The 25358-nt window shown below is 35.6% G+C and overlaps 1 protein-coding gene across 10 annotated transcripts in view; it reads left to right on the top strand.

Annotated features, from left to right (window-relative positions):
- Positions 1-25358, top strand: part of CACNA2D1 (calcium voltage-gated channel auxiliary subunit alpha2delta 1) — a 496078-nt gene that overhangs the window by 455906 nt on the left and 14814 nt on the right. For 9 of the 10 annotated variants that reach the window (XM_019825390.3, XM_045052315.1, XM_011280348.4 and 6 more), the window contains 14 exons: positions 1089-1186; positions 4204-4291; positions 5483-5545; positions 6146-6249; positions 7102-7188; positions 8635-8702; positions 9082-9120; positions 11264-11335; positions 12378-12530; positions 12614-12666; positions 14194-14249; positions 14555-14684; positions 16633-16742; positions 17778-17860. In XM_019825390.3, coding sequence (XP_019680949.1) covers positions 1089-1186; positions 4204-4291; positions 5483-5545; positions 6146-6249; positions 7102-7188; positions 8635-8702; positions 9082-9120; positions 11264-11335; positions 12378-12530; positions 12614-12666; positions 14194-14249; positions 14555-14684; positions 16633-16742; positions 17778-17860 — 1204 coding nt within the window. Of the gene's footprint in view, positions 1-1088; positions 1187-4203; positions 4292-5482; positions 5546-6145; positions 6250-7101; positions 7189-8634; positions 8703-9081; positions 9121-11263; positions 11336-12377; positions 12531-12613; positions 12667-14193; positions 14250-14554; positions 14685-16632; positions 16743-17777; positions 17861-25358 lie in introns of those variants that run through there. The other variant, XM_019825392.3, reaches the window with a different exon arrangement.

Below are 25358 nucleotides of genomic sequence, written 5' to 3'. Positions count from 1 at the left end.
AGTAGATGTCATTTTATATTCAGTGACATGAAAATGGAAGTTCTGCATACCCGAGTGCTTGGCTGTCTCACAGAAAAGTATTGTGTGATCAAATTTAGAGCTAAAATAGGTGTTCTTTGCTCTTTTTCCATGAAATATTTTACTTGACAGAATGCCTTGGGTATTTGATAAACATTTTGTCAATAATCAATCACCTACGGCTTTCACTTTAAAGACAACAATGGACTGTTGCTAATGACAAAATCTGTGCTTTGCAACAAAATTAAGAATTTGGGGATTCTGTAACTAATGTTTCCCAGGAGTTCGAGACCAGCGATGATATTACTGAATGGGAATTTTCAGTTTTATAATGAAATGTGTCATCATTTGGAAGATCAGCCAATTTTCCAATAATCAGTTTATGATGTTACAAAATCAGATTCGTTTTTTTTTAATGTTTGTTTTTGAGAAAGAGACAAAGTATGAGTGGGGGAGGGGCAGAGAGATATCGAGACACAGAATCCAGCAGGCTCCAGGCTCTGAGCTGTCAGCACAGAGCCCGACGTGGGGCTCAAACTCACAAGCGGTGAGATCATGACCTGAGCTGAAGTCTGACACTTAACGGACTGAGCCACCCAGGGGCCCCCAAAAATCAGATTCATTTGAAGTTATATTCTATTAAGTCAGGGATTAAAGAGATTTGCAAATAGGCAAATAGAAATTTGCCACTTTTGTTTACTAGGTTATTTTTTAAAGACAACAATTTCTCATAAAAATGTTAACATAATGGGTTTCTTCTTGATATTTAGTGAATAATATTTTTAAATTTCTCAATTTCCATATGAAAACTCCAAATATACAACATAAAGCAAGAATAGTGAATTAAGAATGAAAGCTAACCTTTATTGAGCACCTATTGTTCACAGGGCTAGTCCTTAATAAATATTAGGTACACCACTCACCCTTTACTTAAGTCTAAGTATTGTTCAACAGGTTGCAGAGTCACTTAAGTAGTAAAAGAAAGTGTTTTCACTTCCTATAAAAGGCTGTGTACTTTTTAAAAAGTTGTGACTTTCACAGCTAATATCCTACAATATTTTGTTTTTCAGAGATTACTGCAATGACCTTAAGATATCAGATAATAACACCGAATTTCTTTTAAATTTCAATGAGTTTATTGACAGAAAAACGCCAAACAACCCATCCTGTAAGTATACACCCAATTTATAATAATTGCTTCACCATTGTTATATCCAGAGTAGTCAAATCTTGGTTCAGATCAGTGTGTTGGTATGCTGGTTTATTTATTTACTTTGTAATTTTTTAGTGGTAAAATGTAACAGTTTGGCCTTTTATGTATTAAAGAATGTTTCTTTCACTGTGAAGTAAAATCAAATTTTCAAAGCCAAGTATTAGATACCTGCAAATGTTTCAGTGTAAATAGGGCACCTTTACCTTTGATCCTTTCAAATTTAAGAAACTTAATTTTTATGATATTTTGAAAGTTTTTCATTGCATTTTTCTTGCCATATAGAGAAATACATACAGCATTTATAGATTTATCTCTTTCCTCCAATTTATATGAACAGCTTTAAGATGAAGACAATAAAAACAAGGTATAAATATGTCAGTCAGTGGTTTGTTTTCATCCTGACATTCTGTTTTGATCACCATTAACTTTATAGTGTAAAAAAAATGCTTCTGTCATTTTTCACTTTATGAAGTAAAATAAGTTAGAATAAATAAAAATGTTAACAATTAGTGTTTAACCAATACATTTCTTTCAGAGAAATTTACATCATTCGTAGTAGAAGACTTTTTAGAGGTTAATGGTTTCTTAGCATTTAAAATCTGAACTGTGTTTTCCTCCTAAAAATATCCTGTAAAAAAAGCACTACCAGGAAGAGATGTACCGGAAATGGGAAATGAGAGGAAAATTAACTGCCTGGCAAAAATTACCTTAGTAAATATAATTTGTTTTTAAAAAAAGGAACCATAACTGAGTTTTTTGTCCTTTCCTCCTTCTCCCTTCCCTCTCTTTCTTCTTTAAAATCTTTTTCCTTTCTATCAGAAAGGGTTAAACAAGGCACTTGCTCAGTTACAGGAAGTGAACTGAAGCGTCTCACAAATTAAAATTTATCTCCTAAAAAGAAGTAACTTCCTAGCATCATCAACATTAGCTACCAGAGCAAGAATTAGCTGCTCTGAAAACCAGCCAGGGTAGAGAAGGTCTACACTGATCTGACCGAATAGGAGTGTTTCCAAATCTTTCTACTCCTTGTCAGCTCACTCTGAGTCAGAGCCTTTCCATTGTTATGGTTCTTGTTCTTTTCCTTTCAGTAAATAACAGGATTCCCAAGAAAGAACTGGTGTAATATTGCTGACTATTCCTTTAATTGGATGCCTCTATGGGCACCTGGGTGGCTCAGTCTGTTAAGCATTTGACTCTTGATTTTGGCTCAGGTCGTGATCTCATGGTTCCTGAGTTCGAGCTCCACACTGGGCTCCGCACTATCAGTACAGATTGAGATTCTCTCTCTGCCCCTCCCCTGCTCACGCTCTTTCTCTCTCAAAACAAATGAGTAAGCATTGAAAAATTAATAAAAATATAAATTGGTTGCCTCTAGCTCCTAGGCAAGTATAAATATGTTGAAACAAAAGTACTTTCAGTATCATAGTGCTAATATCCATATTGTCTCTTCTCCCCTGTCATTTCACTTCATGTTTTTTTATCCACCTCCCCTATGATCCAATAGGATGCTTGTGGTACTTAGATAACCATGTGAAGTGTGAGATTTAATTATAAAAAGGTAACAGCTATAAAATTTATATTTTCCTCTGATAGTTTTACATAATGCAGTTTTCTCAATCATATTTTAGGTCATGTTATCAAGTAATATGTAAAACTAAAAGTATCAGTGATTGAAATCTCAGTGGCTTCCTTTAAAGGGGTTTGGGAGATTTTGATTGTGCTTATGGAAGCACTTAATCCACCATTAAAATTAAAATTCTCACTGTTTACGTTCATTTATTACCTAAATGTTTACGCTGTAGAGTCTTTCAGCGTGTTCGTATCTCCTCCCCGGCTCCCGCTTTTTTGAACTATTCTAACAATGAGATTATATGTGTATAAAATGGTAAAGCTCAGTACTGATAACCTGTTTGTGTATTATATGCAGCAGGGGCCATATTTCAAGACACGTTTTAAAATTACGGTATAATTAAAATATGAATGAAATTGTGAAATTGCTCGCAAGAGTGATTTATACCACAAATTAGAATAATCATTTCATTTCTTTTACCTAAAACGATTTGCAGCAATTAAATTGCATCATTCACTTTTCAAATGGACTGTTTGTGAAAATGATTAATTTTCTGACATAATATAATGAAAATAGTTCCTAAAATGAAGTCTAAACTGTGGATTGCACTGATCCTTTAAAACTGGAAGTTATATTAAATTGAAAAAATCAACTAAAATATTTTCCAGTCTACTCCTCACCTTTTACAGTAATAGATATTAAGTAAGACCACATATTCCTTACCTGGATAAAATAAAAATTTTTCATAAATGTGAAGTTTTAGTATGTGTAGGTTATTCACAGTGTCATGGTCTTAAAACACAGGACCAAGAGAAAGGAAAGAAGGTGAAGTTTTTTTGTTTAAGAATATGTATTAATTGACCCTTGGTCATTGCCATCTGCCCTTTCATGACCTTTGAACTTGGGCTATTTTGTTCTCTGGTTATTCCAGAAATGACAGATTCCAAAAGCCAGCCTTGAAATAGTGCTGGTCCGTGCTAAGTTACTCAGTTCTTTCACCAAAGCAAACGAAGAAAAAACTGTATTATGTAGTTTTATATTTACATATAAAATTGTCCATCAATTATGATAGATTCGAATCGCCATTCTAACCTATAAAAAAGAAGAGAGAGAGGAAGGTTATTTCCTTCATGTTTCTTGATTGACATACTTCACATGTCTTTTTGAAAAAATGTACAAAATAATTTTCTTTTCGAATTGGCTTTTCTATTCTGGCCATAGCCTGAAAACTGTGAGTCAAGATGAACAACAAAAACATGCAGAAAATTAATATTGGATATGGTTGTTAATTCATAGAAATATTATCCACTCTAAATTGCTTTAACAGAATATATTTGTTTCATTATTATCCTAATGAAAAAACTATGTGGATGTAATTGAGGCTATCCTTTTTCTATATTAGGTAATACGGATTTGATTAATAGAGTCTTGCTGGATGCAGGCTTTACAAATGAACTTGTCCAAAATTACTGGAGTAAGCAGAAAAACATGTAAGTATTTGTTCCTATTAATATATATGTGTGTATATATATATATATATATATATGCATATATAACATGTGTATATATATATATATGCATATATAACATGTATATATATATGCATATATAAATATATAAATATATATATATATATATATATATATATATATATATATATATATATATATCCTGCATTTCAATTTAGCTTTTCTCTGAGAAATTTTTGGAAACTAGGGCTCATCAATTTAAATTTTACTAATTTAATAACAATTTCATCTTGGAATTGTTGACAGCTTGTATTTCCAGTGTTGGGTATGTGTCAGGACTAACATCTACATCTGCCAGTACTTATCTTTCCACACTTACACACTGCAGTGAGAACAAACCAAATTTAAAAAGGCTGAATTTCCATGTTTGTGATAAAATAGGGATGCTAGTCAAGTGGCCTTTTAATAACACTACTATTCACCCGGTCAACAAAGTGAGAAATCTGATTGTGATTCTCATTTACGGTCTCCCCTCTACCCCATGTCCAGTCAGTCACCAAATGCTAAATAGCTCTTCCGGCAATGTTGTCCTGTCTTCTTCATAGCCAAATTCATAATGTCCAATTTCTGAGAAATTACAGCACTGCTTATATTCAGTCTATACTCAGGGCCTCCGATTCCTCTACCCACACCCCCTATTCCGTCCTCCATAGAACACACCCCTGCCAGCCTTCCTCTTAATGCAGCTCCAGTTTCAGGATAAAGGTGAAGCTCTCCAGCATGGATTTCAAGATTATTCATGAGCTGACCCTTCTTAAGAAGCTTGTCCTTGAAACTTTACTATCTGTTGCTTCTCACCTTGCCTTCTGTTTTTATAACACCAAATACTTAACATTCTTCACTAGCTTTCCTGTAACATAGTCTTGGCTCCACATGTAAGATCTTCCTGCTGTCTCTGTCATCTCTGCTAATTCCATCTTCCAAACGCAGCTGTATTGGTCTTTACTATGAAGTGACCTCGTTAAGCATCCTCCCTTTATTTCTTAGATATTTGCAACATTAAAGCATAGTTTGCATGTATTGATGTATTTACTTTGTCTCCCTTTATGTTAGGAACTCATTTTCTTTCTCTTTGTGTCATCAACACCTAAATTATTATCTTATGGAGACCAAGTGAAATAAAAAATTGCCTTCTTCTGTCTTCTGTTTTAGCAAGGGAGTGAAAGCACGGTTCGTTGTGACTGATGGTGGGATTACCAGAGTTTATCCCAAGGAGTAAGTTCAAATAACATCTGTAGAAATCAGTACGTTACACGACTACTCTGAGGATGTGCACATTATAAGGAAGCCATTCTGTAGAGAAACGGATTATTAGATTAAAATGGAGTCATTTAACATTACTTACATTATTAAAATACCCTACTTCTTTAAAAATGCTATTATATGATTATTCAGTGATCCCTTTGGATATTTATTCCAAAATCTAAGACACAGTAAAAGATATTTTTTTTCTGTTCATACACACTGAACGTAAAGTTTATAGCCTATTGGCAATATTTTCATAGCACCTCATTGTTTTCACTGTTCTTCAATGGATCTTATCTCTGTCTCCAGAATAGTCTGTCACCTAGGGTGGGGAGGCCTATTACTATCAATTGACCTATTAAGTGACTTGTACGTCATCACCTGGATAGTAAAACTGCAGAGTAAAACCAAGAGCTTTTTCTGACCCTTGTTATCTGTTCTATGGTGATTTATTGCTTATTAATGAGTATCATTAGATGTAGACATATCTGTAAAATTCTGTGATGTTCACAGAAAAGTAGGTTATCAGGCAGATTCAAGAATAAAAATGATGAGCCATTTCCTCTTTAGGGCTGGAGAAAACTGGCAAGAAAATCCAGAAACATACGAGGATAGCTTCTATAAAAGGAGTCTCGATAATGACAACTATGTTTTTACTGCTCCCTACTTTAACAGTAAGTATTACTCAGAATTCAGCCATTCTCAATTTCCTTTTTTTTTAGATAAATTATTACTTCCTGCTTTCCCCAATAACCATAATTGCTCAGAACAGCCCTTATTAAGTGTATAGTATACGTGTGACATTGGAAGGACAGAAGCTTCCATTTAGTTGAGGTAAAATGCACACACAGGAAACAGTCATCCAGTAATGTAGAGATAGCATATCAACAGGTATGCATAATGCATAGAAACATATGTAGATAATCCCTCATTTCACAAACTGCAAATCTATTAACGTGTAATGAGTTTTAAAGACATCATCAATCAGTTTAGTCAGTTTTAGTTAAATATATTATTTATGAAAATTATCAATAGGCCACATTTTAAACTATCTTATTGGATTCTTTCCCAAAACCTTTCTAATTTAATCCCTGGGCTTCTCTGGGGGTAGGTGTTATTCAGCCTCATTTTTACAAAAGGGGAAACCAAAGTTCAGAGAATTTTGGCATCTTGTCCAGGGACTTACGTCTAAAATGCAAAGGCTGTTTGGGGTTCTAAGATCAATCTTTCCACCTCAGCAGCCTCTCCACTCAGTTAGCAAATGTCACGAAGCAGCGATTTGGCCTGCGTCCATTATGTTGTGGACATGGATGCAGCCAAGCTGAATAATTCACATCCCACGGACACTCCAATGGGTCTGGTCAGTAGAGGAAGATGAGAGACGACAACCCACCTCCTCATTACTTATCTACACTAGAATACTTAAGCAAAACACCGTCCACCTATCCCTCTTAAGAGAAATTCACTATTTGACTTATCTAGACAGGCCTGTGTTCCTTTTTTGTTGTTGCCTTCTTCTTTTTCAGAAAGCGGACCTGGTGCTTATGAATCAGGCATTATGGTAAGCAAAGCTGTGGAAATCTATATCCAAGGAAAGCTTCTCAAACCTGCAGGTAAGCGTGTATATGGTATATGGACATGGCCAAAATTAAATGTGACCAAATATTTCTGTTAAAATCTGGCAGTACTTACCAGGAAGGCCATCAGAAACCTTTAAGCAAAATAAAGCCAAAGACAGATACACAAAGTTTTGAAAATAAAATACAATGATCTAGGAGATTGGGGAAAAATAGAACAGATACTATATAGAGGTGAGGGATTTCCTAGATGTGTATGTGTATATACTGCTGCTCAAATTAATGGAGTCAAATCAAAATTCTACATGCCAGATTGATCCAGCATTTCCACTCGGTAAGTCTGTCCTAGAAGATACTTTGAAATACACAAAAGGATACGTGTCCAAGGGTGTGAATATTTGTAGTAAGTTAAACATGAAGAGTTAAGTTTCCATCCTCTAAGGAAAAGATAAATAAGTTATAGCATATATATACCATGTGCCTGATAAAATGAATTAGGTAAGAACCTTTATATATATATATATATATATATATATATATATATATATATATATATAAAATACCTTTTTATATATATATATATATATAAAATTACAATAAAATGGAAAAATGATTTTTTTTGCCAAAATAAAATCAAGTAAGCAAACAAAACAAATCATAAAACTGAACATCAATGGGAAATGCAAGTAGGCTGGGTTAAGTGGATCCCATCTAGTAGAAGCATTGTTTTTTTTTTTTTTTTTTCATTGTATGATTCTGTATTTGAATGTGTAAGAGGGTATACATTAGACCAGATTGAGAAGGTAGATCGATCACCTTCCTGTTCCTGAGGGCTGTTTTACCCCTCAGTGGTTCAACTAGATATTACCTCCACACTAACTCATTGACTGTTTCCTTCATTCACTCAGTGGCTCATTTATTCACTCACCCTCCCACCCACCTATCTGTCTATTGGACATATATTTCTCAAGCACATGATGCACACATTGGTGGGGCTAGCGAAGCCTCTTAAAACATTCCACCTGAGTGACCTCACGTTACAAGACTATGCCTGACACTACCACCTTTTTTTTTCCCCCTTTAGCTTATTGTATATATGAGTTAATTGGTGAGGTGATTGCCAACGAGTAAAGTATGTTGTGAATATAAACGAAAGTTATTTAATAGTTTAAGAGCGGTTAGCAGTCTCTTTAATGAAAACCCAAAGAAATAAAATCTCTGTAATAAACATTACATTCAACCCAAAATTTAATGCTACTTTCTACACTACATAAATTATCATATAGCAAATATTATATGGACATTAAAACTGCAACCTTTTCAATGAAGTCCGCTCTTCAACGTATAGCTGAAATTAATTTAATTCCAAGAAATTTAAATTTGCTCAGAAATATCCAAATGTAAGAGGAAAAGTAGATAACTAAGAATCGCAGCCACGTTTTTTCTATGTATGTGTCAATTCTTCTTTACATCATTTTTCAGTTGTTGGGATTAAAATTGATGTAAATTCTTGGATAGAGAATTTCACCAAAACATCAATCAGGGATCCGGTAAGATATATATATTTCCTAACGTTTATGCTACACTCCATGTCAAATGTAAATAAGAAAAGTCAAAGTAAAGTCTTGTCAATGTATAATTTTCAGTGCTACTAAATTAAGAAGAACTATGAATTACTATTTTTGGAAAGACTTTTTTTAAATTAGTTAGGAGGAAAAATATTTTGATATAATTTGAAATATTAGTTTAGATAGCTCTTAATATTTTACAAAGATGAAGCTATTGCTTTTTTTATGATGAGATAGACTGTCATTTAATCTTACTTTGATACTAGATAAATTATTCTCAGATTCCTAACATGATAATGTGTCATGGAAATCCATTTTTCTATTAAAAATGTGTGGGGTTAATTGTATTTTTGTCTTTCAGTGTGCTGGTCCAGTTTGTGACTGCAAAAGAAACAGTGATGTAAGAAAATTTTTAAAATTTTAACTGTAATTTTTTGTTACTCTTGTTAAGACTTTAATCATAAAGTCATTGACAAAAGTCATTTGATATAGGAATTTTTCATTAAATGCTAAAAAATATTTTTTGAAATTTTGAATTTATAGGTAAGAAGTTGAATAAATTCTTTTAATTCCTAACCATTAAAAATATTCACATATTTAGGGAAAGTATTTTAAAAAGCCTGTTTCAGTATGAAGTGTACTCAATGTCAATTGTGTTAGTTTTCTAAGTGTCTTTAGCTCTGTTCCTGAGTGGGAAGTTTCTAACTAAAGTGGCCTTACTGGTTATCAAGGCAATCTTTCCTGTCCTTTATAGTTTCTCAGAATTTGTTCACACAGTATTCATAGTGACAAGAAAACTTTTTGAGTTCAATTTTGCCATTATTATTATTATTTTTTTATCAAATTCCACTTACATGGATTGGATTTTACATTGTCTCCTGTTACTTCTATTTCATTATGACATTTCTTTGTTCAAACGTTAAATATGTTCAGGCCGCCTGGGTGGCTCAGTTAGTTAAGTGCCTGACTTTGGCTCAGGGCACGATCTCATGGCTTGTGAGTTCAAGCCCCGCGTCAGGCTGTGTGCTGACAGCCCCGAGCCTGGAACCTGCTTCAGATTTTGTCTCTCCCTCTCTCTCTGCCCCTCCCCCACTCATGCTCCATCTCTCTCTGTCTCAAAAATAAATAAAAAAAATTTTTAAACGTTAAATATGTTGAAACCTGCTTTGGATTTTGTCTCTCCCTCTCTGCCTCTCAAAAATAAGTATTTTTTTTTAAATGTTAAGTATGTTCTAAGAATGATACTACATAAAGTATTCCCAGAATACAAAGGATGAATTCCACTATTTGCTTCCCATCTTCTTATGTGTATGTGTTTATTTCCAAGGCAAACAGTGGGTTCACATCATTTTATTTCTAGTCATGTGAAATTATAAGCCAGCAATGTTATTTTTTATACTCTCTCCATTTTACATAGACTTTGTAAATAGAGACTATAAAGACTGTTGTGAGAGTCGAGGTTTTAGCAAGTTGCTTCCACATGTCCCCAACTCTGAGAACAATGTTTTTAATTGTCATTTTATACAATAAAAATTACTAAACTGATGCATGCATTTAAACATGATACAAACCAGGTGGGAATTGATTTCTTTTGTGTCATGATGTTTTTTTGTTTTGTTTTCTGCTTCTATATTTCAAATTACTCGACCAATTTTGATTGAAAATATGAAGTAGTTGTAAATATCCTTATGCTGCATGCTTTTTAATTGAGTCTGAAGCATGGTGACTACAATGCATTTTTAAAGGTATCTTTTTTGTCAAACTATTAAGTGTGTTTTTACATATTATTATTTTGGCTTATCCAATTTCCTGGATCATTTAGATGACCAAATGGCAAAAAGGTTGTTTCTGATTTGACCTTCTGATTTGTTCAGACTCAGTTGACAGTTTTAACTAAATGGGTAGTGGTGCAGTATGAAACCCTGAGAATTTGAATCTGTGTGTGTCTTAATTTATTTCATCAGAATCTCTGGAGCATGTATCTTTAAGTTGAAGTTTTTTCCTATTTTTGTTGTTGTAACTATCTACTGGGGCTCCTGGGTGGGTCAGTCCCTTGAGCGTCTGACTCTTGATTTCAGCTCAGGTCATGATCCCAGGGTCATGGAATCGAGCCCTGTGTCAGGCTCCACATTGACAGCAGGGAGACTGCTTGGGATTCTCTCTGTCCCTCTCCCTCTGCTCCTCCCTTGTGCATACATGTATGTTCTTTCTAAATATATATATATGGGGCGCCTGGGTGGCACAGTCGGTTAAGCCTCCGACTTCAGCCAGGTCACGATCTTACGGTCCGTGAGTTCGAGCCCCGCGTCAGGCTCTGGGCTGATGGCTCGGAGCCTGGAGCCTGTTTCCGATTCTGTGTCTCCCTCTCTCTCTGCCCCTCCCCCCTTCATGCTCTGTCTCTCTCTGTCCCAAAAATAAAATATATATATATATATATATATATATATATATATATATATAATCATCTATCTAACGTAAGGTACTGATAATGAAGCCTCCTAACCTTCCTCAAATTGTGTTCATTGTTATTTTCATTTTTGTAGGTAATGGATTGTGTGATTCTAGATGATGGTGGGTTTCTTCTGATGGCAAATCATGATGATTATACTAACCAGGTAGGTACCACAGTGGGACAAAGTACAGTTTCCAAAGTGTGTTTCCCTAATCGGCATTACAAAAGTCCTTCAAACCGTTATAGAAATTAATGAGTTGTTATTATTTCTGTCATAAAATAAATTTTTAAATGCTAAATATAATATAAACCATTAATGAATACATTCTAAATACAGTTTCCTGATACTAGTTGAATTTCCTTTCTAGTCATAACAGTTACTATTAAAACATGTAGTTATTGTCGATCTCTCAGAAATTGAGAAAATGTTTGCATATTAAATATTTATTAATGAGTAATATCTAACTTAATACATGGCTGCTTTGAACTGATGAAGTTTCTATTCCCAAATTTGCAAGTTGGCAGCACATAGGCTATTTGGCTCAAATGGGATTTTAAGCAAATTAGAATTCATTGCCAATTAATTTCATTTCCCAATCTACATTTCTGGTTTCTCTTTAAAAGGAAAGGATCTTGGGGCGCCTGGGTAGCTCAGTCTGTTAAGAGTCCAACTCTTGCTTTTGGCTCAGGTTATTATCTCATAGTTGGTGAGACTGGGCTCTGCGCTAACAGCATGGAGACTGCTTGCAATTCTGTCTCTCTCTGTCAAAGTAAATAACTAAACTTCTAGGAACAGAAAAGATAAAATTGGTCAACACTGAGCTTTTTCTTAACTGGCCGTGTTTATGGACTGCAGTTGATGAGCCTCAGGTTTGCTCCTAGGTTCCTGTTCTTTCTCTAATATCACCCATTTCTCTCCATCATGCTGCTTCCCTCTTCCCCACAAGGAATTCACTTGTGATCTTAACGCTTAGTTAACTGTGTGTATTCCTTCCACATGCATCACACCAAGCCACGGAGCAAATGCGAACCCCTAACTAAGCTCTTCTCACTTCTTTCGGAATATCCCGTGCAGCTTCATTGCTTTGGTTTTTAAGCTCCAGTAGTTTTAGTTGCTAGTTCGTCTTACTTCTTTTCGTCGCAGTGGTCGGGGTGTTAACATGTGGAGTGAATTTGAAACTTGATTCTTTTGTCCTCTGTTCCAGATTGGAAGATTTTTTGGAGAGATTGATCCAAGTCTGATGCGACACCTGGTTAATATATCGGTTTATGCTTTCAACAAATCTTACGATTATCAGTCAGTGTGTGAACCTGGTGCTGCACCGAAACAAGGAGCAGGGCATCGCTCGGCATACGTGGTCAGTAATTTCCAACTCGTCCATGCCTCTCGCAGGAACACTCAGTGTCGATTAACATAACGACTTTTTCATTATTTTTATAGCCATCAATAGCCGACATATTACACATTGGCTGGTGGGCCACTGCAGCTGCCTGGTAAGTCACAATTGTGTTTTTACTGGTAATGAGAAAGGGGCGGTGAAATAGTAAAGAATTTGAGGACAGTCCAGATTTTGTGACACGTGAATAATTGTTATGGAAACTACTCTGTTTGTTTCCTAAATGACATACTGGTAGTTTTCACAAAGTGATCAATTTAACACTGTTACTATCACTTGGTTTTTCATATGAAAACAATATGCGCATGCAGACTTCAGCCTCTTCAAGATCTGTTGAGACTTTATACCCAATTCCTTAAGTTTTAGGTGTATCAATCTATTAAAGGTCTCAGTTAATTGCCTTCAGTATCCAAAGTAGATGTCTCCGTCATCAAATTCAAAGCATCATGACTTATCTTTTCAGCTCTTTCCTATTCCAACAGAGGCTGGCAGAGTTTTAGAGGCATCATATTGCTGAAATGGATCTAATTCTCTTTACTGACTTAACCTCCCTACCTCCTTCAACACCTCACCTACACCCTACCACCTATGAAAACAATACATTTAAACTGTTTAAGGCACTGTGGAAAGTCTGTAAGATCAAATGCATCATTGTTGGGCTCTGGTCAGTCAAGTAACTCAACCTCCTTTTGTGTCTGGGATCCCTCGTCTTCCTTCTTTCCCTTCTTTTTTATCATTGCCCAAGCCTTATGCCTTGTAGATTAAACTTTAACGTTTGTTTGATAGTGAGGCTTTTCCAGCAAAAATTCTATCAGTCTACCAGTTTATGAAAGTAAGAAAGATTTTAGATTAAAAATCCTATTTTTGGTGAAAAATGGCACTTTCTATTGTGATAGTGATATTTAAATATTAATTCACTCAGGTTTTTTAAATCTCAAAGTAATCCTCATTACTTTATGGTTGGCTTTATGCTATTTTCTGGCCAGAATTTACCTCCTTCACCCCCCCCCCTTTTTATTTTTTTCCTGAATTCAATTCCAGATGATTCTATACTAAGATTTGGTTCAAATGTCATTTATTGGAAAAACTGAAATGTGCCAAGTGTCCTATATTTAACAGGTATATATTTTAGTTCATGAATGTCACGTTATGTATTCACAGATACAGCCTATATTGTAAAGTAAATGGTTTGCAAACCCATGGCACAAAATCATTTTTGTTTGATCTTTTGCTTTATTCCACCATAGAGTTCTAAAACTAAAATAAGCACCCCTGAATGAGAAAACTATGGCATGAAATATTGACACTTTTCCTAGGTACCACTTTCCATGATCTCACTTCTTGTTAGGCCTCTTCACACTTAAGTGGTCCCTCACTCGGTCCTTAACATGTCTGACTTCGCAACTTCTTTTGCAGAAACAAATGTACGGTGTTTTGTAAAGTTTAAGAAATAATTATGTAAAAATACTCCTCAACTTTCTATTGGCAAGGTCTCAACTTTTTCCAAGCAGATGAGGAAGAAATGTGTGTGTGTGTACCTGCAAGATTATTCGGGTTTTTACTGCATTATTTGTAAAGGAAATATGTAGATTTTTGTCAATAATAATTTGTATTTGCAATTTAGGTCTATTCTACAGCAGTTTCTCCTGAGTTTGACCTTTCCACGACTTCTTGAGGCAGGTATGTAGTTACTCAGCTATTGTCCTGATAAAATTTTGTTTGGGGATGTGTTGAGTTCCCCTGACCGAAGGATCTGGAAACTTTTTTATGCCATGTCGGCCTCTATTTTTTAACTCTTATCTGTTGGATTCATTGCTTCTCTTGACATTTAATGGGCGCCTATGAGGGACTGCCACTACGTCAGACAACAATAAATAAGCCGAGCAGGGGGCCTGCCCTTAATACATGCGCTTTGCTCCACGGAAATGAAGGCTCTTGGCACTGACTGTAGCGTCCCCTCCTGGTGATGTTTGTTTTTTCCACAGTTGAGATGGAAGATGATGACTTTACAGCCTCTCTGTCAAAGCAGAGCTGCATTACTGAACAGACCCAGTATTTCTTCGATAATGATAGTAAATCATTCAGTGGTGTGTTAGACTGTGGAAACTGTTCCAGGTAATTTGTTTCTTCCTTTTAGGGATAGTCTGATTTCACTAAGAAATTGTATTCGCTTTTATAATCATTACAGAAAATAACAGAGACTGTTATTAGAGTGTGAGAGAGACATGAGTAACTATTTACAGTTGGAAATAGATCTTTAGTTTTGCTGAATGTTGTTTTTTTAATTTACATTCTTTAGGATTGATCCTAACTGGTAAGTGGTAATCCTTTTGACTATAATAATAGGGTGAATGAAATTCTACCTACTTTTAGGCAGAACAAAGAGAAATGTGGTTATATTTTAATGTCTTTTTGTCTAAAAAGAGAACTCCTTTCAAAGTTTTTCTAAAGTTGTAGAACAATATGAACTGTAGTAAGATTAGAATTAATCGTCATTTTGAGTAAGTCTAAGCTAAATACAGGATTTCATTTTACATTTACTTACTAAATAGGTGTATACAAAGATAGTCTAGGGAGGGACGTGTTTTACTTCTACTCTTCACTGAAATTTAGAATTGCATGTATTTTTGAATTGAAACTAAAAGAACTAGGAGAAAATATCACTTCCTAAAATCAAAGCTAAGGTGAGTCACTAGCAGACATAAACATGTTTAGCCATTTTTGGAAGAGATTGAGAATTTAATTTGGCTAGAAGGGATAGAAGAAGAAGCCAAGGTGGGCCTTTTCAAAGTCATGAGAGAGAGTGATAATCCATGTCATAGGATTCCTGAGAATGGGGGGGAGAGGCACTTTGTTTTTAGTGAAGGAGGGCAGGTTATTCTCAAAGAAATGTTCATCTAGGAAAGAGGAAATGTGAGGAGGTGAGGATATCTGAGCATGTGAAAGGGCTGGAAGAGTTGCTAAGAGATCCAGACTTTTCTAACAGAGAACTGTTTTCTGGAAGGAGTTAAATGAAACTAGTGTGAATTTTTACAGACCTGGTCTGTATGACTTTATGATTTACTTTAGCAAACCTCTGTGTCGTAGCAAGACAGTCTATCCACTTTAGCAAACAGTCTCGTAATCCTTTGGCCTTTGATTAATAGATGTCATTGATGGCAATCTGTGCTTTAAAAATGGACTACAAATCTTTACAATTTAAAGTAATCAGGATATTAAGTTGAATCATGGTTGATTTTGATTGGCTTTATCCTTGTGCCCCAAGTTCAATGGAGAAAAAGAAAATAATCATTTTCTTTTTAAAATACATCATCATAAAGAAATTAATCCTCAGTGACAGATTAACATTTCTATTCGTGGTTGCTAACGGTAGCAGAAGCAGTTTAAGACATGCAAAAAATACTGCATGGAATTTCAATCCCTTATTCTGTCTGTATCTGTGTTATCCAGTTCAGTACTTACCAATCACTGGTGGCTGTTTCAATTATAACTAATAATACACATTAGTGCCTCAGCCACATTAGTTAGTCATGTTTCAAATACTCGATAGCCTAGTGTGGCTATTTACCATATTGGAGAAAGCAGAAAACATTTCCATCTTCACAGTAGTTTGGTGAACAGCACTAGTCTAGATTTACTTTGCCATTGGCTTGGGCAAGATGCTTAGTGTGGGCTCCAAAGCTTTTAATGTGTAAAATAAGGTAATTTTGTTTATTTTCAGTAATAAATACCACAGTTCCTTAAGCATGTCCAATAAAACATTTATTCTACGGGTTGCAACAACTCAGCAGTGCTTGTTTTGCATTGAAAAACAAAGGTGACACCTAAAACATGTGTTGCAATTTTCTAGTATCGAGAGAGGTAATACATTGTGCATGCTAATAAATAAAACATGGTGATGTTTTCCTTCTACGTATTCTCATTTTGTTTTACTGTTTATGTGGGTGATGCTTTGTGTTTCAACATGTCATATTATATGTAAGAACCTTTGAAAGATTTTAATTTTTGCCCAAAAGAAAAAAATGCTCATTTTCTGTGATTTTTATGACTATTTCTTTTGCAGAATCTTTCACGTAGAAAAACTTATGAACACCAACTTAATATTCATTATGGTTGAGAGCAAAGGGACTTGTCCCTGTGACACGCGACTGCTCATACAAGCAGAGCAGACTTGTATCCTTTGACATCAGAAATGCTTGGAATCAATGCCGTCTTAAAGTAATGCTTCTTTAACCTCGTCACACTGATAATGCTCATCAAGAGAATAACATGCATCACACAGCATGCCGTGATTACCTCACACAGGCAGAATGAACCTCTCATGCAAAATGTGGTTGGAATGTGTAGACTAATGATGCCACCCAGGCACCAAGAGAATGTGAACAGTTTCTTGCTCATACAATGAGGCTTTGTGGAGGAGGCAGTGCAGGTTTGCAGGTAGATCTGGAAATTTCGGCTTGCATGCAGGCAGGGGCAGCTGGCTTGGGAAATTTATGGCCATTAGGGAGTAGTGCTGGGTTTTTGCTAGCTGGGACTTGTGTGGCTGGAGAGCTGTCAACATTCCATAGTCAAAAAATGGAGTTGAATATGGTGTACATCTATGCCGAAATATTATTCAGCCTTAAAAAAGAAGGAAGTCCTGTCGTTTGCTGTATCTGCAGTGGCCGTTAACACCAAACTGCTTATGCTTATAAATATGCTAAATGACAGTCCCGTGACTGTTAAAGCATTGTAGACCAGACCGCCTGTCCCTTTTTCATTTATTCATGTTGTTTCGGGGGGGGGGAGCGGGAATAGTCCCAGCTGTGTTTGAAATTGGGGTTTATTGTTACCAATGAGTTTGTATTTCTGTCTTGCTACATAGGAGCACCCTTGTGCTCCCTTGTGCGGGTTCACATGTATGGCTCCATCTTATTTGCTCATTTCAGCCACTTCTATCTTTACAGGTAACTGTTGAGTAATTGCATCTGCCAAGGGCCACACCGTGTAGAGTAAAAATAAAAACCACAGTGATCTCTTCATATAGCCACTAGTGTGACAAAAGAATTTGTGTGGCGGTTTACTTCCTTAAATCCCTAAGTACTTGAACCAGTCGTGTGGGACTAGACTAATGGCATAGGTGTCTGTTCCTTGCTTTGGGAAATATTTTTTTTTTTTAATTGTGTGGAAAGAACAAGTAATTTCGTATTCCTTAACAAGTTTCTTTAGCTGATGGTCCAGATCCTTGTGATATGGTTAAACAACCCAGATACCGAAAAGGACCCGATGTCTGCTTTGATAACAATGTCTTGGTAAGACCAAAGGTTTATTGTATTAAAATATTCTATCTCAGTAGTCATTGTCTTCAGGAACTTAAGGAAACAAATTACATTTTTAACTCAAACATGATGTCTTAATCATAGTGTTTCTCATTAACATGATGTACTTGCTGGTAGATAGATTTTTCATTTCAATACTGTTCATGGTTAGTGTAAGCTCAACAGTTGCTTCTTCTATCTGTCCTTCCAACAGAAACTGTACTTTCAAACACAATTCCCATCAGTTTACTAACAATCCTAGGTCACCAATCTGATGATTTGAAACATTTTCTCATCAATAGTAATTACAGTAAATGATATTTATGTGATTTGCCTCCCTTCATTGATACTCCAATCTTTAAGATACAAAATTTATTTTTACGTGTTTCTTTAGTCTTTATTTGGTATGTTTAAAAATTTGTGACATAGCTAGTTTCCTGATATTTTGTAATTCTCCCTTTTCTTTTTTTTTTAACATGGCTCCTGACTCTGTCATAGATTTGTATTATTTCTCTTAATTGCATTTTTACCTTGCATGTATTAGACCAGGTCAGTTACAGAGGGCTAAGTTCATAAAATTTTGCAAAACATCTTATGTCATGTAAAGATGATTGCTGCTTTTCCTATAGGTCAGCTGTCTTCCTCCAAGAAACAATCTTCTGACATACTATGCATGTAATCAGCTTTATGTTTTTAAAACCATTTTAATTAAGAAACTTGATTCTCAAATGTAAAGGCCACACCACAATTCTGCCTAATGTGAAAAACGAATTTTAAATACAACATTTCTCAATTCTGCCTCTTCAAGGTGTGCCTTTGCATTAAGTGGCTTGCATACTCCAATGAGCATACAAACTGAGAGCATAATCATCTTAGGAATTGTTTATTCCCAAAAAATGTCAGATCACCTATTAATGTACGTTTATAGAGGTTGTAATTTATTTAGAATAGACTTGTCTACTATGTACTTATTTACTCAAATACACAGACAAAAAGGTAATTTTCATAAATATTATCCAGTTAGCTATGATTAGAAGAGGAACAAAAAATAAGTAAAATCAGTAATGAAGAATAAGACTTAAAAAGCAAGAGGTGTTAGCCACGAAACCCCCGTTATCTCTGCAAGGACTACTGATCATTCCTCTTTGATGGAGAAAGTGATTCCAAGTGGCAGCTAGTTGTTGTTCTCCATTTTATCTGGTTAGACTTCAGTACAAATCCAGATATGAGGCCTTTTGTTCTATCTACTCTATTTTCTGGAGTTTGACCCTGTCAAATCATTCCCTTAAGAATGAATGCGGGCCCAAGGATAGTGGTGCTCATTAGGGGAAACTTCACTCATCAACCACTGGTCACCAAAGCCTGAGATTAAATTCACTCAAATCAACTTCAAAGATCACATAAAAACACTATTACCCAAAATGTTTTCAACCTAGGAGACTCTATGTTTTCATCAAGGCGCGAGAAAGATTGGACTGAGACAAATTGTCAATAATTCAAGTTCCTGTGAATTATACATCCTACTGTGTGTGAAAGTACAGCTCTCGCTCAGTAGCTTAACTTGCTAATAATGTCTTGTGTTCCTTTAGCAGTGAAATGTTTTGGTAATGCTTATTTGCAATGGTCATTGTGACCCTGCTCTGGATGGAGGCTCACATAAACTGCTAACTGCCAGCAAACTGCATGAAATCTCATCTTGTATGTCTTCTTTTCTGTGTTTTCTTTCCTTTTCCTGTACTTGCTACTTTGCCCGTTATTAATAGGATCAACTTATGTGCACAACGAGTCGTGCCTGTACCATGATGTCAACTCCTATCTCCATTTTACTGCAAGTTTTCATGTGGTGTGGATGGTCAGTCACTTTCTCTAATTTTTCTTTTTGTGTGTGTTTGGCTTGAAATTTTAATAAATAATCCATGTCCCTAAATTCATTATAATAAATGTCCTGAAAGCAGGTTTTTAAAATTCCAGTACTAATATTGTTTTGTAAATAGCTGAATTCAAATATGGCTTAAGTTTCTAATCCCAAACTCGGCATATCCTTTTCCTATGTTTATTTAAAAATCAGTATTTTCTTATAAGGTTTTGTATAAAGATTAAATCAGTACGGGAAAAATTTTATGTTTCTTGATGTCTAGCTTTTTACTAAAGAAAAATACCCTGAGGACGATTATTAGAGCTGGTCATCTCAATTTTCAAAAGATGCTGACATTAAATTAATGAGCCATTTCAATTTTATCAAACATTATTTTCTAAGTCAATAATTCTATGCTTTCCTTTCTTTTTAAAACAAATATGACTTAATCAACTTATTATATTTTTTACTACCACAATATTGATGCTATTAAAATATTTTAGTACAAGTGCTTCCAATTTCTAAGTTCATTTTACTTAGAATGACTTACAGTATCTAGGCTAAAATTATCACTTATTAACCTGTGACCAATTTCTGAATTATATTATTAGTATGACTGCATAGATGTTGTAGGCCCCAAGCTTGTGTTCATGGTTTCACTTACAGCTTTGCAGTTTCTTCTCTGATGCTCTGGGATCCTCATGGTTAGTGTTACTAGAGCAACTTTTATGGTGTTCTTTCTTCACTGCTCTCCAGGTATTCGTTGATTAGGAAACCACTAGATGGAGATATGGCCATTACTGTGAGTGCTGTGTGCTCATCAGAGGGGGAGAAAAGTGGGATATCAGAGGGAGTCTCAGAAAACTAGTTTTTTTCCTGGGCTAATAACATAATAGTCTTCATGGCACAGGATTCCAAGTGAAAGAAACCTAGCTGACCTGGACAATTAAAAGACCAAAATGAAATGATCCCTCTGCATGAACCTGTGTTTTCAATTGATAGAGAGGTAGCTCTCTGAAGTAATGTTTTGTGATTATACCATTTACATATGAAAAGTGTAGTGAAATCATAGGTTCCATGTTGTCTTTTTTATACCTGTCTCTATTTGTGATAATAGAAATGAAAGTAAAACATAAGGGTAAAAAAATTATCACATTATATTCTCTAGGTGAGGAATAGTATAAATATTTACTCTATTTTCACCTTTGATACAGAAGTTTACTTCTTAGTCATAGAATTTTTAGGTAAGATTTACAGGCTATAAAACTATAGGTCAGCTTCCTTAGGAGGTAAAAGATTTTTACCTTTACCTTAAAAATCTATAGGTAAGAATGAATTTATTTTTTTTCTTCTAAGACTCTCCCCTCAAAAATAGGATTGAATTTTTCTTTGATATTTTTCTTTCTCACCATAACTATAACTTTACCAAGAAAATAAATAGCATTGTGGATTCAGCTGGATGGGATCAGTACATCTTAATGAAATAATTTTTGAAAGATGAAAAGAACACACCAGGGATTTCCTAATATTATCGTGTCCTTGAGGAATATATAATGAATAGTCCTGAGAAGATGATGTAGAGGGCATATACTTTACATTAATAAGACTTAAGTATTTAGAAACACAGTTATCAGTACTGAACAGTGAATCTCGTCTATGCAATGTGAGTGTTGATATGATAATATCAAAAGAAGTATCATTTTCTCTGAAACAATAGAGTTGAAAAAATAATACAAACATTACCAAAAAATACTGAGGATAATTGGCCGTGGTTCCTCACACTGAAGACCAATAGAGGTCAAAGTCTAAGCTTCAGTGCTAGTCAAGCTACCCAGGAATGTGTGGTGGGTTAGTTTCTGCTCACAGGAAAGCTGGGATGCTGGTGTCATCTCTGACATCTTCTAATGGATGGTATCTAAGCATTTATAGAATGACTGTGTAAAGATAGGACTCTTGTATCCTGTGCAATCCAAAAAGAGTATCAATTATAGACCACTAGGACTTCATTAAAACCCAAGGGTCCAAGTGAGACCTTTTGACAAGAGCTTTGGGGCAATTTAAGTGGTAAAGAACAAAAGAAAAATAAAGCCACGGTTTATCAGAGCAAGCCAGCCAGTAATATGTATCATCGATAAAGTTCATTATTTTATGCGAACTGCAAACCTAATTTATGAAAGCAGATTACTGGGTACATGAAAAATGAATGTGTAGGTACGTGTATGTAGACAATACACACATGCATTTGTGTAGTTGAACACATATACTACCTACTTCATGAGTTAGTGTGGTTACTGTGTTATGGTGCAGTGTAGGAGAACAAATTGTTTGTTAGAGAACTTATTCCTATTAAAAGTCTTAGACTGTGTAGTTCCATCTACCTAAATAATTTTAAAAATACATTTTCTTTGAAGCTGCTGTAGGTGACTTAACTACACAGCAGTTTAAATTAAAAAGTCAGCCATTATTTGGTGCATGTCTTCACCAGCGATTTGCCTTTTGAACATAGTGAGTATAATTCAGAAAATATTGATCTCTTACTATGTGCAATTAGTCACCGTGGTGATTCTGGTTGGGGAAAGAAAGGGCAAGTTACATGTTTCACAAGAGAAAATTGAAAATATTTTAGCCACTAGCATGCATGGTCTTAGCCTTGGGGCAAAGTCATATGCATATAAGTACAATTTAGGTGTTGTTTCTTTTAATGAGTAATGAAAAAGGAATTCTCTGCCGATATGTTTATTAGGAGTCTTTTGAGAGAAGTCTCTAGAAGAAAATTGAAAAAATTACCATATTTTAAAAACAAGTACATATAGCATTAGCACTGTGTCATTTTTCTACCTGAGTGTGTTAAACTGAAACAAAGTACCCATCTTTAAAAATCAGACTGATTTACTTGCTTATAATGGTAGTGGGATTTTTGGTCTATCTTTAAGGCGGAGAAAATGCTAATGTTTCTCCCATATCTGTGCATTTGTGATTTAGAATGTATCTCTTATTTCATAGAATAATTTCAAGTCTTGGTGTATGTAGTTGTCCATGCAAAACACATGAGAAAAGATGACAGGAAACTGAAGAGGCAGATTTGTTTGTGTGAAATCAACTTGCAGACTTGAGGGACTCCAAATAACTTATCTCACCTACCCGCTCCCTGACTGCAACAGGCATCATCACATACAGGAAACGCAACTGAACAAAAAAACACTAGAAATATAAACATAAAAACAATGGATCAGAGTTAGAGATATTTTTTTTTCTTTTCATAACACATTTGTTTTATGTTAACTAGAATTTCTTTGACAAAACATATCCTTACTACATCAATGGGTCTTGCTTGTATACTGATTTTCCATTCCATCACATTAACACGTAATTAACAGCTGGTCAAGAGCCAAGCCTTTACATTACTATTTTATGTTTGCAGTGTTTCTAACTAGGTTGTACCTGTGCTGCTTTATTGACTACCTACTATTCATTTATCAAGTAGTACCATACAACCTGTGTATTAGACCATTCTTCTGGGTGTGAGATATTGGAGATATATTTATACTAAAAAATATTGTTTTAATCTGGAGTTCAAATGTAAGTGAGCAGCCTGTTTCTTTATGTGGTTACCCAACCTAAAGGGAAAACTATTAGAACCAAGAGAAGACCAAGTGTGAAGTGCCTGGGACAGTACACACCTTGACCTGTTGCAGAGACAGACAGTGTTATTGGAGCCGAGTGAGTTGTAGGGGTGGGGAGAGGAATACTAGAAGACAGAGAGGCCGCCAACTCTGGACTACTTAAGGCTTTGTAGGCCGTGCTAAGCCATTTGGGTTTTGTTCTGAGAGTGATAAAATGTTTGACCTATGCTTTTAAGGAGACTGTTTTTGGGTTAAAAAAAAAATTTGTGAAAAAGCAAGAGTAGAAGCCATGAGACACAAGAGGCAGCTTTTGAAGGAGTCTAGGCCAGAAGTGATGGTGATAGTGAGAAGTGGTAAGTCTGGAGACCTATTTGGAAGCTAAAGTTAAGAGGATGTGCTGGTGGATTACATTTGAAAACGAGGGGCGGGGAGGGATCACAGATGACTTGTCTTTGCCCTGATCCACTTCTCCTAGAAGTATCGTTCAGAAAAAATAGTGTCTTTGGGCAAGTTTGGGGCCTTTCTGAGGCATCAGAGAGGAGAGGCGGCAGAGCTCAATCCCTGCTGAGGTCACAGGAGAATTCAGGTCTGAAGATACAAAGTGTGAGTTTTTGCAGTTCTGGTCCAAGACGGTGACATGGGAAGTGCCAAACTCACTTTATATCACAGACCCGCTAAACCTGTAACTATAAACAAAGCACTTTCCTCTGGAAAAAAAAATGGAGAAACGAGGTGAATGACCCATACATATTGGGTGAATGAGAAAACAACCACACTGAAACAGGTAGGAAATGCTAAGACACACTATCCCCATAATCCCTACCTCTGACATAGCAGCGTGTAATCAGGAGGGAATTTTTAACTCTTAGGTCTTCCTTGAGGAATGAAGGGTTTGGTCTGAATACCAAGTAGTGGAATTTTAAGGCTTCCATGCAAAGTACAGTGTCCCCAATAACTATCTCTGAAAGTCTAATAGGTGGACAAGACCATAGCAAAGAAACAATTGTCAACAGGCTCCCGTGGACTCACTGTAGCTTTCCTTCCAAGGCTTAGAGAAGATGGACCAAACATCAATGCCCTATGCCCAGTCTTTCTCTGATTTAGCACACATTTAGAGGCTGACTGCAGGCCTCCTTAGAGACAGAGGAAGGCAGTGGGCCATGCCTCCACTTTGACCCTGTGACATACTCCAAGTCACTGGTCTGTCTCCGAAGGAGCTTGTGGATCCATTTGGCTTTTAAGACTGCTGCCCAAAAAACATCTCCCTTTATCACTTGGCTATGGTGGCCAGTAGAGCTGATCTTTTTGGGTATTGGGGGACAGTGGCAAATACACAGTTCTTAACAGTAAATTCCCCCAGGGTTCGGCACAGTGAAGGCCAACTAAAATGTTCTTCTCTTAGTCATACCCTAAAAGGGATGGGTCTATTTACATACCTCAAAAACTATTGCCTCAGGGTTCTGCCTCCAATCAGCCTGCATCCAGGTGCTGAATGAGATCATCCCCAATGGGACACAGACAGTTAAAGGCACACCCCCCACTTATTGGGAGCCACTTCAAGCCTGCGAATCGTGGTGTTTTTTTCAAATGCACAGAAACCAACACAGAGTCCAGGAAAACGAAGATACAGAAAACTTTTAAAAACAACAAGATACAACTCTACCAACAGCCCTAAAGGAGTTCAAAACAATGGTCATAAAGATGCTCACCAAAGTCAGGAGGAAAATGCAAAAGCTAAATGAGAACTTCAATAAAGAGAAAATATTAAAAAGTACAAAAAAGTCAAAGAACTGAAGGTAATAAATCACAGTAATAACATAAGAGATAAAAATGACATAAATAGATTTTAAAAAGACCCTTTGACAAAATACATCATTTCATGATAAAAACCTTGGTCAGGTGGGGTATGGAGGAACATACTTCAACCTAATAAAGGCCATATATGACAAACACACAGCTAACATTATACTCAGTGGAAGAAAATGTGGAGCTTTAATTCTCAGATCAGAGATGA

This window comes from Felis catus, chromosome A2 (assembly GCF_018350175.1).
Source record: "Felis catus isolate Fca126 chromosome A2, F.catus_Fca126_mat1.0, whole genome shotgun sequence".
Taxonomy (NCBI): Eukaryota; Metazoa; Chordata; class Mammalia; order Carnivora; family Felidae; genus Felis; species Felis catus.
The sequence above is the reverse complement of the archived record's forward strand: the minus strand, read 5'-3'. Positions and strand labels throughout refer to the sequence as shown.